Genomic DNA, 10552 nt, shown 5'->3' with positions numbered 1-10552 from the left:
TGGGCAATTCGATTCGGAATGCGAGAAGCAAGCTTTGTTCTGATAACATGAATCGTTTCACAGTCTACATTCATCGGACGAGGACACACACGACGGGACAGGGACCATGATGTGCTGGATTGTGCTCGTACGGGAGACAGCTGTGGATGCTTCGCGGATGACAGGCTACGGGCCACAAACGAGAGCCGTATCACCCTTCAGCGGTTACGAAGGAGTTCGATTTGAAATAACTACAAGGAGGGCACCGATAGAGTAAAATGCCACACTTCCCTGATACGAGGTGCTCACAGTTCAAGCGCAGGCAGGTTGATTCGCGTGCGTGCAAATGGAGTTCTTGATCCGTACCTCGTCAGTGATTTACAGGTTTCATGCACACTACAAATCATGGGCACTCTCTCCTGCAGCCTACAGTGTCGTTGCACACCGTTTTTGACTTCAAGAGTCATGAAAGTGAAATCACTACATGCAGTCAGACTGAGGTTCATATTAACCAAGTTTCGAACCAACAAGGAAGATTGTGTGGACACAACACACGATTCTTTTACTGTACCGTGCATGGAACGGCCACGCAGTAGCGTTGAGTAAACGGGGGCGGTTCGCTGATGAGTGCGTCGGACCAGAACAGGTTCCTCTCCTGACGTCACGGGGTGGAGGCTGTCTCACCATTCTTTGCCATCTGTTTTCTATTCCAAATAACTACTGCAAGGTTTCACATCGACACTATTCCACCTGTTGCTTGTATGTTCTTGGATATCTTCGTAAGAGCACATTTATTTCTTTTGGCTCCAGCTCCTTCGATGTAGTTCGAGCTCACCTTATGTCTGCTCCGGGGCTCGGTACTAAAGAGGACGCTTAGGCTGCCAAATGAAGTGTGCTAGGGCAACAGCGAACGAATCTGATCTCTGGGTTCCGTTGATAGCAAATTCGCCCCGATGCCGGGCCCAGTTACTAGCTACCATGTCCTCCCCAATAGTTAGACTTTCGCCGTCTTTGTCATGATTTTGGAAAAAGAGTGTCCTGAGTCTTGGCTCTCGAGTATGTGGCTGTGTCAAGCATGTTATTTCTTTGCAGGTCCGCTGATGTTACATTTCTGAGGTTATTCCTGTCACTGACGCCGCCTATTGCTCTTTACCAAATGCAACATGCTCTCTGTACTGCTGACAGCCGCTCTGTCCATTTGGTCACTGGTTGGTTTTGCCTCTCTTGTACTGAGGTGGGATTCTTTTGGCAGCGTTGCCCACTGCTTCCGCCTATCTACCATCGTCCCCTGGGTGCATCGCATGCGCCAGTCACTGGCGTTTTTTGTTGCTGTGGGCCACATACGGTCTGGACAGGTGAAACGCTGTGCAGCCAAACTCTACGGCTCTGCTACTTTCTGGCCACATACAGTGGCAGGAGACGAGAACATGTCAATGCTTTGTTCTCGTTTCCAGTGGCGGGAACCCGCAATTCAACGTAAGAGGAGGCGAAAGAAAGGAGAGTGTACTTCTCTGTAGGAGTCTCGGTACGAATTCACGTGTAGTTCCACGACCTCACAAGGATTGGAGGCACGCAGTTTTCTATTTCTGTTCCAATGCAACAGAAATTCCCGCCCCTTCTGTTATCCACTGGAGCGCTCGCAAATATGTTTCCTTTTTGTACAAGCGCGCCCGGCGCTCCTCTCTCTGTCAAATAGGCTGAACCCCGAGTCAACGGCCGCTGGTTTTCTTGACTCGCTTGTTTTCGTGCAGGCGAGTACCCCCACCCCCCACCAAGAGCGAACTCGCGCAATCGAGCTAACTACGGCGGCTGCACGCACAAAAACCTCGGATCGAGTGCTCTAGTGGAGAGGCAACGGAGCTGTGGCTTTCTCGAGCCAACTCAGAGTTTCACCCGGAGTGGGAACTGAGATTCTTCTGCCTTCTCCCACAGTGATTGAGGTCACCGCCTTGTTTTTGGTTTCTTCTCGAAGACGAGGAGCCACCAGTGTCCATACTCGCTGGTGGTAATCGTTCAGCCACTGAATTTCCTGAGCCGCAGCAAACACAGGGAGCGCACGAAGCGACGAAGAGAAAGTTAGACAGGAAAGCACGTACGGCAAGAAGAAACAGAGGCGACTGAAGTTTTCTGAGAGGCTCAACAACGTCTCCGACAGGTTCATTAACTGCGTGGAGCTGCTGCTGCCACTTTCCACGCCTACGCTCTGATGTTGCTCCATTAAAAAGTCGACAGTTTCCCATTTTCACCCTACATTCGCCTGCCTGGGGAACGCTCCGGGGGCACTTGTTGTACACGGAGGAGAAAAGACTCGACTACCGTACTCGAGCACAGGGATCGGGCCGCGAAAGGATCTCGATCTCCTGAGACAAGTTGCCCCATCGCGCGCTCTTGGCACGCCGCCGCCGCTCCTGTCGCTACAGCCGGACAAGAGTGTGCTAAATATTTACCTCGTTTGTCAGGAGAGAAGGGAGAATCAGCTTTTTCTGGATGGGAACAACAGTAAGCTGGTCGAAACGGAGAAACTTCATGTCCTCGAAGTTCTCGGCCGGAGTGGCTCTGTGTACGAGATAGCGGATTCGCACAGGTCACGTCCCCGAATCACACTGACTGCTCTCCCACTTGTGTTCCGTGAAGCCGTGACTGATGAACGCCCCAAGTTTCTCGCACATGAACTCTCCGCATAACTGTATTTACGCGCGGCCATTTCAGCGTAAACATCAGTTCGCTGAGGAGTCTGTTGGGTGCTCGAGTGGCAAAAAACTGCCGTGCGAGTGGTGTGGTCTGCTCATCATGAAGCCTACTTTGTGACGTAGACAAGATTCTCTATGCGGATGCCAAGGCTGCCTTGCTCATAGAATCCGGGCTCCACCGACAGCACGTTCCCCTCCGCCAAATCAGTCTCGCCTGCTTGACACTTTCCACAGAAAAAACAGCGGACAAACAAGGAAAACAACGGAGTCCTGCCTCCCGGAACAGCCCGTCAAGTGGCGGTCTCGACTGACTGGTCCTCATTACAATTCTTCCTGACAAACACAGAAAATCATAGCTTTTTGCCTCAACTCGTGCCTGGCGCAGCAAACAAAGCGTGGCGCTGAGTTGAGATACATACACGTCATGAAATATATCAGTATACACACGTGCTTTGAAGTGGCGTACTTTCTTCTCTTTACTGCTGGGCGCCTGGTTTTCACTTTTCTTTGCTTTTGTTTGATCTGACGTGTCTCCTGGTTTCGCTGCTACATACACGAAGCGGTCTGTATCTACTTGTGAAGACGCGTTTCCCTCTTGCTTGGCCCATCCCGATCTAGGATGCCGATGCTTTCGCTCGGAGCGCCTGGCGTCCCGACACCCCACTCCCGCTGGCGCTGCGTACAAGAGCGGGGAAATGTGAAAACCTACATCGTAGTCGACCCCGTTTCACAAATACAACCCGTGAAGGCTCTTTGGATTTCCGTGAACGAAGTTACATTTTTGATTATCTTCGCACCCGTAGTCTGTAGTAAGTTAACAGTGAAACGCTGCGACATCAGGGACACTGCTGTGCTTTCCTAACCGACTCGTGGAAATTTCCAACCGCTGTACAAAACCGGAGGGGAGCGCGGGAACCACCTGGAAGAGACCGAATCGCCTCCACAGACTTGCACACGGGGTTGTCCCGCCCGGTCTGCGATGTTGAGCCTGGACTCTGTTTTCCATTCCAATTATCCTGGCAGACGAACCCTCGATCAGGACTCACCCCGGGGGGAATATCCGAGAAAAAGAGACGGGGAGCGAACAGCCAGACTGACTCCTCGTTTAAAATGAGAACGGGATTAAAGCCCCAGTGCGCACCGGTGGGCGACTACTTACAATGAGGCGGGGAGAAATACCGATCGGCCCTTCGTGGACGTTCAAATAGCTTCCAACACCGTGTCCCGTTCCTGACAGAAGGAAAAAACAGTGCACGTACGTGGATGAGAAAACACGTCATTTGTACGTCCTTTTTGCACGAATAACACAGACAGAGGGCTGTGGAGGAAAGACAGGAAGCGCGCAGTGCATCGCTTCTTTCTCGCCCTGGCACACTCTCGCGACAGAAAGTGGGGACTCCGAAAAAACTGTTTTCCACCATCTGCAGACTTTGCAGACTCGCCCACCACAGTGTCTCGCTGATCTTCGTTGCCGTCACTGCATGCGCAAAATTCCGTAGCGGCTGGGGGATAAGACGAAAACCCTCAACACTCCCCTTCGCAGTTGTGTGACGGGAATCTCACCATGCCGATAGTCCAGGCCAGAAGCCCACAAATACTGGCGCGCCAGCACGTCGAGCTGCGGCCCGCGCGTTCCCTGTGGAAACACCTGCCGAGACAGGCCTATAAACCCCTGGGAAACGGGAGACAGACACAAACGCAGGAAGCCTGACCGACGGCGAAGCAAGTTTTCCTTTGCGGCGGGAAGATACGACCCTATAAACGAGGGGCCGGAGAAAACACCTAGTCGGACGCTGGTATGATCAGTAGTACCATCGTACTGGGAGTAATCTATGAGACAGGATTTCCACACACGACCCGTGGATGCCACGACTGAGGCTCCGCAGAGAGCTCCTGAAGGGGACTTCCAGCACTCGACGGCAGCACCTTCTTTGGAAGACGTGACTCAGAAGAGAACGAGCGTGAAATGCACGTTACAAGGGGGGAAATCGTGGGTGATACGCTTCCTCTCTGTGGACTTTGGCTGAGCCGAAGTGCCTCTCTCGTGGAACTGAGAAGCCAGTCTCCTCGCTGGAGACGCGACTCTTCTGACCCCTTAGACACTTTCCTCGCACCTTGAGAACCAGCGTGAAATAGCGTCGTTGGAGTTCTGTTGGAGTCCCCGTGTGCACGGTTCGCGTGACATCTGTCGTCCCGCCGACGGCGTAGTGACCGCCGCTATCGAGGAGGAAGAGACACGAAGACGTGACCGGTGCACTGTCCTCCCGCGAGGGCCTACGCAAGAGAAGGAAAAATCTATCAAAAGGTGAAGATAAAAGGTTGCACGCAACGATCCCAATGCACGTCTTTGTTTACCGCCTCGCCCGAAGTCCTTCGGGCCTGAGCGCCATCAGGCGCCTCCTCGCCCCGCGTCTCCAGGAGCCCCGGAGTTTTTCCACGCTCCTCGTGTAAACCAAGTCTCTCACCGATAGTGGACGATGGCGGCGTTCGCGTCGGCAGAGGCGATGGTGGAAAAGGAGATTCCCCTGAAAGACGGCTGCGGCCAATGTCATCCGCGAAACGCGCCACAGCAGTGCACACAGGATACCCAAAGTGTGAGAGAGATGCATGCGACCGGACCGGATACTGAGCGGGCCATGACCAGTCTGCTTTCAAAACTGACCCATTACATTTTTTGCCTGTCCTTTCTTGGGCTACACGCGCTACGACGGGCGGCGAGGGGCGGAGAGCAGACCTGGAACGGTCGGTTTTGTGGCGTGAAGCCTCCAAGCAAAGCAAAAAAGTGTAAGAGACAAACACCAACAGTGCGCCGCGCGACCTACGGAGAGCGCTCGAAAACCGTCGACAACCTGGGCCACAAGCCACTCAGAGAACGGCTCAGGTTGCGGTTCCCCGCTCGTCCGCTCCAACCACGAGAAGAACTTGGCGAGAGCGACGCCGTCCTGCACGTGTGCCTCCTTCATTCCCTCAAGCTCCGCCGAGTTCTTCACTGCCTGGAGTGGCGCATCACCGGAGCAGATACGGCCACAGCGTCTTTCAAGGGCGAGGAAACAAGGAACAACCCTGTCGTTTGCAGCACGGACCCGCCACGCATACTCAGGATTTCGGGAAACGCACACCCGGCGAAGAGCCCAGCGGTTTGCTTGCCAAAGGACACACGAGGTTTTATTTCGGCGGGATGCCCCAACTCTGCAGTTGATTGCACGCCGAGGACGATCGGACGGTTCACCCCACAAGATCGACGAGTCGGTGGCAGCCTGCGGATCTCTCGCAAATGCTGCTCTTTTTCAACCCGTCTGCATGCGCTCGTTTTCAGTTTAAAAATTGCTCAACTCTGCGGCGCGTAGTAGGATCAGCCACTCCCGTTCGTCCCTGCAACAGACTCGGCCCGAAGTCCGTGACTTCAGGACGCTCCCGGACAGTGCGTGGAAAAACGAAACAGACAGCAGGCGACGCATCGAGCCTCCAGTGTCGAAAAACGTTCGAAAGCATAATTACAGAACTTTCATCGCTGAGGGACCGATGGATGCTTAGACGAACGGACCTTCTGCTTCGCAGCTGGGGTCACTGCCAGCGTCACGCGGGCGTCACACTCGTTCGCAGTTGCGAAAATGGATACGTTGGCGGTTGGATCAACCCAGAGCATTTGAGCACACGTTTTGCTCCTCTCTGATCCGTCGTCACTTTTCTGGTTGGAAGCGTCGGCGTTTTGGTTGTTGGAGCCGGCGGGGCGTTCCGCTTGGGAGATGAAGTCGATGAAGGACGGTTTGTTTCGGAGGACGTGCCGCAAATCATCGCACACGCTCCCGTAAGGACGAACGTGCACGCGGTATCTGGCTAGCGCCTCAGCAACGGCGCCTTTGATCCGCTCCTCGTTTGTATACAGACTGGAAAAACGCACACGTGGCATTCTTTCGAGGACATGCCGCACTCCAGCTGCCTCGAACAGGTGCACTCCGCAGGTGTGGAAGGCACAAGCAAACGAAGTGTACGTACACACAAAAATGCCCCGAGGCAGCAGCCAGCCACGGCACCTTATGGGTGCATGTGCCCCACCGCATTACTATTCCAACGGTTATAATCGTGACGTTATCGCGGCAAAACCCCGCGTAACCGATATGCGCTGGAACATGCGCCCATCCTGTAAATTGCAAGTTAGTTTGGAGAAGAGATTGTTGACGCTTCTGTCATCAGCTCTCGGTGTGAGGGCCCGGTATGAAGCCTACGCAGCATTGGGAGTAACTCTTTCGAGTACCGCAACAGAGGAATTCCTCTGTTGGTATGCGAAACGCCCATCCAACAAACACAGGGGAGAGTGAAACCTTGAGTTTAAGACCACTACGACAGACACCTAGCGTGACATCCAATTGGACTTGCGTAGAAGCACGCAGACTGGATGCTCCCCGTTCTCTTTTCCGGGGACACGTTCCTTCGTGTCTCGCATTTGGCTGACTGCTTTCGTAGTGAATCTGCCCGCGCGACACCCTTCACGACAAGCAGTTTAAAGGTTTCCGCGACGTAGCATGCGCGAAGGAGGGACCAACCCGCGTACACAATCAGAGCTGACGAGCCGTCTTGCACTGAAGAGTCGCCGTTTTCAGCTGGGTGGAGCGCCGAAGCCGTGTTGACGATCAAGCAGTAGGAGAGGAAGACAGGAGAACAAGGAGCATCTGCGCCTCGAAGATTCAGAAACCACGCCACGTCGTCTAGGGCCTGCGTGCGTATGGACAAAGAATCCGCATGTAACAGGCTCTTTCAGAACTCCCTTTCCCGGAAAAAAGGCGTGCCGCGCACTACCCACCTCGAAAATACATGGCTTTTTCCCAGAGAGCTAAAGAAACACACACAGTGAAGGGAAGTTTGCGTTGGAACGAAGTCGGCCCCGCACGAAACGGTCGGGGAGGGAGCATCCTCGGCAGGGTTCGCAGGCCTCCAAACGAGATACAGATATGTAAGCCCCGCAGCTTTTGCCCAGAAAGAGGCTTATGCTCCAGGTTCCTTTGCTTTTTCAGTGTTCACTAGGAATGGACGGTGATCCGGTTTACGTCTCTGGAACGGCAAGTTCCACTCAGAGATGTGCATTCGTCGAGTTTCACGGCGGGGCCTTTTCTTATTCCCAAAACTGAACTCGACTCCCCCTGTCCAGGGTATATACTTTTCGTGCTTACCGACAGGAGGAGGACATCGCACCGCGCTGCGGCCATCTGTTGAAGCATCTGCGCGGCCTTCTGTCGCGTGTCGGCGCCTGGAAATCGCACAAGCAGGCAGCGCCTGAAGGGTCGGCAGTGCGGCGTGAGACAATGCTTGTGAGAAGCCGTCGAGACATGAACCTCAGCTGCGCGTGGCCAAACACGGGAGGCGTCTGACCCTTTTATATTGCATAGCACGAAAACGCAGACTTGCCTGCATATGAAAGGGGATGAACAAGAATATCTGCGGATGGAGCTGGGGGCCGAGCCGCACCCCACACCTGGTCCACGAGGTTTTCAGAAAGGATGACGAGTTCCTTCGCGTTTCCAGCGTCTACGGGTCCGCCACTGCCGTTGCTTTTCAGGGACAGGTCGCCTGCGGCGCCGAGGGAAGGGGCGGAAGACGACGGCGAGGGGACGAAGCCGGCGTGGAGCAGCTGTCGATACTCCGAGATCAGCGTGGAGTGACCGTCGACGCCTACACGTTTCACTGCAATTCGCATCACAGGAGGCGTTCCACAACAACTTCCAAGAGCGGGCTCCAAGCGCAACGGCTTGAGATGTGGGGGCTAGCAACAAGTGCACAGTCATGCATACGCGATACGGAACGCGTGGCGGGTTGCCCCCCCCCCCCCCCCCCCTTGAGCCGACAACTGCGCCCCCGGATGCGATCACGCAGCACCAGGAAACGTGGAAGTTTAGAGGTCCGACTCGCAAGCGACAGATCCACGACAACGGTCCACACACGCCGCAGTCTGGAGATGGAGAGCTCCCTCTGCACCAGTCACCGGGGGGGAGCGACCCTTTGCCCAGTCTGCGCGACACAGCAGTGGCGTCCGGGCAGACGGGACGTGGAGGCGAGGCAGCGAGAGAGGGTACACAGTGTTGGTTCGGGGTTATCTTTTTCCGTCAGATTCTCGACCAAAGCACCCGTGCGTTTCTCTCCGGGGAGCGGTAGGGGGGGAGGGGGTAACGCTGAGACATGAAAGTTCGAATGTTGTGGTAGGCAGCAAAGGAAAAACGGGCGCTACAGTTTTCGTTTTTGCTGGAACCGAGCAAAGTGAGGCATTGCGCCAGTAGGATCGGCATTCCCGCCTGCCACACACCTTTTGCATTGTTGAAAAGCCAGCCCTGGACTTTCGGAGTCCCCGGCGTGTTTTGTTTCATGAGAGTCCACAGAGAAGCGTCCAGCTGCTGTTCGGCCTGGACGAAATATCTTCCGTCAGTCCACAGTAGCGCCTCGTCAGCGGTGACGACGGCCACGCCATTGCTGCCGTCGAAGCCGGTGAGGAACTGGCGTCTTTCGTCGCACGGGGCCGGAATTTCACTGCCATGTGCGTCCCCGCTGTAGACAATGAACGCGTCTAGTTGGCGGTCTTTCATAAGCTTGCGCAGCTGGGAGAGCTTCTCCCCTGCCGACAGCCCGGAATCCCCACCCTTGCCATCTCGCGCCATGCTCGATGACCAGCTGCGCAGGGGTAACTTCTGTGGACCGTGGTAAACGCTGCCCGCGAATACCTGCGACGGAGTCACCCCGCTGAAGGGAGAGCGATCGCTGCTGCTTGGGCGGCTCGGCTGGAGGCCGGATCGGCGAGGACTGAAGTACACACCTCGTCTCGAAATTGTCAGGAGGCTGAAGACTGCCGACAGAGCGCCGAGCCACCAGGGGCAACAGCCGGCGGCCACGGAGGACACGCAGACGGAGAGGTACGAAGCTACCCCGCGAGTTACTGGATTCAGGGCTGCGAAACTCGGCTTCTCTGGGCGGATTACACTTTTTGAAAAAAGCGCGGAGGCCGCTCCACACGGGGAAGCCGGCGCATGCAAGGCCTGGCACCCCTCCAAAAACCCTCGTCTTGGAGAAGGCCGCACGTGACCACGGCAGAGGCGGTCCTGCGAGAGGAGAAACTTCCCTCCACCGGTCTGGCGAAGGCGGAGGAAAGATAGTGGAATCATTCGAGAATGCAAAGACCTAATGCAAAGAAACCGCACACACACTGTACGCCGGAGTTCTGGCCATCGCTGGCCGAGTCAGCACACGCGTACCAACAGGCACGAGGAACGCGACCAGACTTGATCAGTTTGAGGGCTCGTGGACTTCAAAAACAACGAACCCACCGGGGAAAAACCTCTTTCCACAACATGGTGCAAGCGCGGGATGAAGAAGAAAGGATCTTCTACAACGCAGACGGCAACTACCGTTGCAAGACCTGAAGGCGGCAACTGTGCGCTGGAGGGTTCTGGAAAGCCGCGCGGCGGACTGTTCACACGCGCAGGTCACTGAACCCGAATTCGTTTGTGCTTTTGCGTTCTCGGGCACCAGCAGGTGAGATGCCACCAGAAGATCCCAAACTCCTTATAACACGCAGTTTGTTCGAGCATGTTTTATCGAGATGGGTGGCCTTTGCTCGGTACAAGTTCTGCGTTGAGAGCTGCGGGCACACTACCTGGACGGGTAAGACACTGCGGTGTGTAGCACGGAAACACAGAATGTAACGCAAGAGCGGTACGGTTGAGCTGGGAAAAACTCATTGCACAGAGAAAGAACACCCTTTCCTGGAGCCTGAATACTGGCGCTTTGAGTGTGCTGTGGCAGACGGGAGAGAATCAGAATGCTTATCGCCACAAATCCAGCAGACCAAAGCGGCATATACGTATGCCGCGCTGTCTACCGTGAAGGGAGGAAAAGCGGAA

The 10552-nt window shown here is 55.1% G+C and overlaps 1 protein-coding gene across 1 annotated transcript; it reads right to left on the bottom strand.

Annotated features, from left to right (window-relative positions):
• Window positions 1–1819: 1819 nt before the first annotated feature.
• NCLIV_025890 (Peptidase M24, related) lies at window positions 1820–9313 on the bottom strand (the record flags this gene model as incomplete). The annotated part of the gene is made up of 12 exons (XM_003882783.1): window positions 1820–2008; window positions 2427–2535; window positions 2781–2893; window positions 3829–3899; window positions 4233–4341; window positions 4784–4943; window positions 5135–5205; window positions 5492–5662; window positions 6214–6556; window positions 7222–7382; window positions 8140–8348; window positions 8965–9313. The coding sequence occupies 12 exons, from the start codon at window positions 9311–9313 to the stop codon at window positions 1820–1822; spliced, it is 2055 nt and encodes a 684-aa protein (XP_003882832.1).
• Between the last annotated feature and the right edge of the window lie 1239 nt (window positions 9314–10552).

The sequence above is a fragment of the Neospora caninum genome, chromosome VIIb (assembly GCF_000208865.1).
Source record: "Neospora caninum Liverpool complete genome, chromosome VIIb".
Lineage (NCBI taxonomy): Eukaryota > Apicomplexa > Conoidasida > Eucoccidiorida > Sarcocystidae > Neospora > Neospora caninum.
This window is presented reverse-complemented; position numbering and strand designations above follow the sequence as displayed.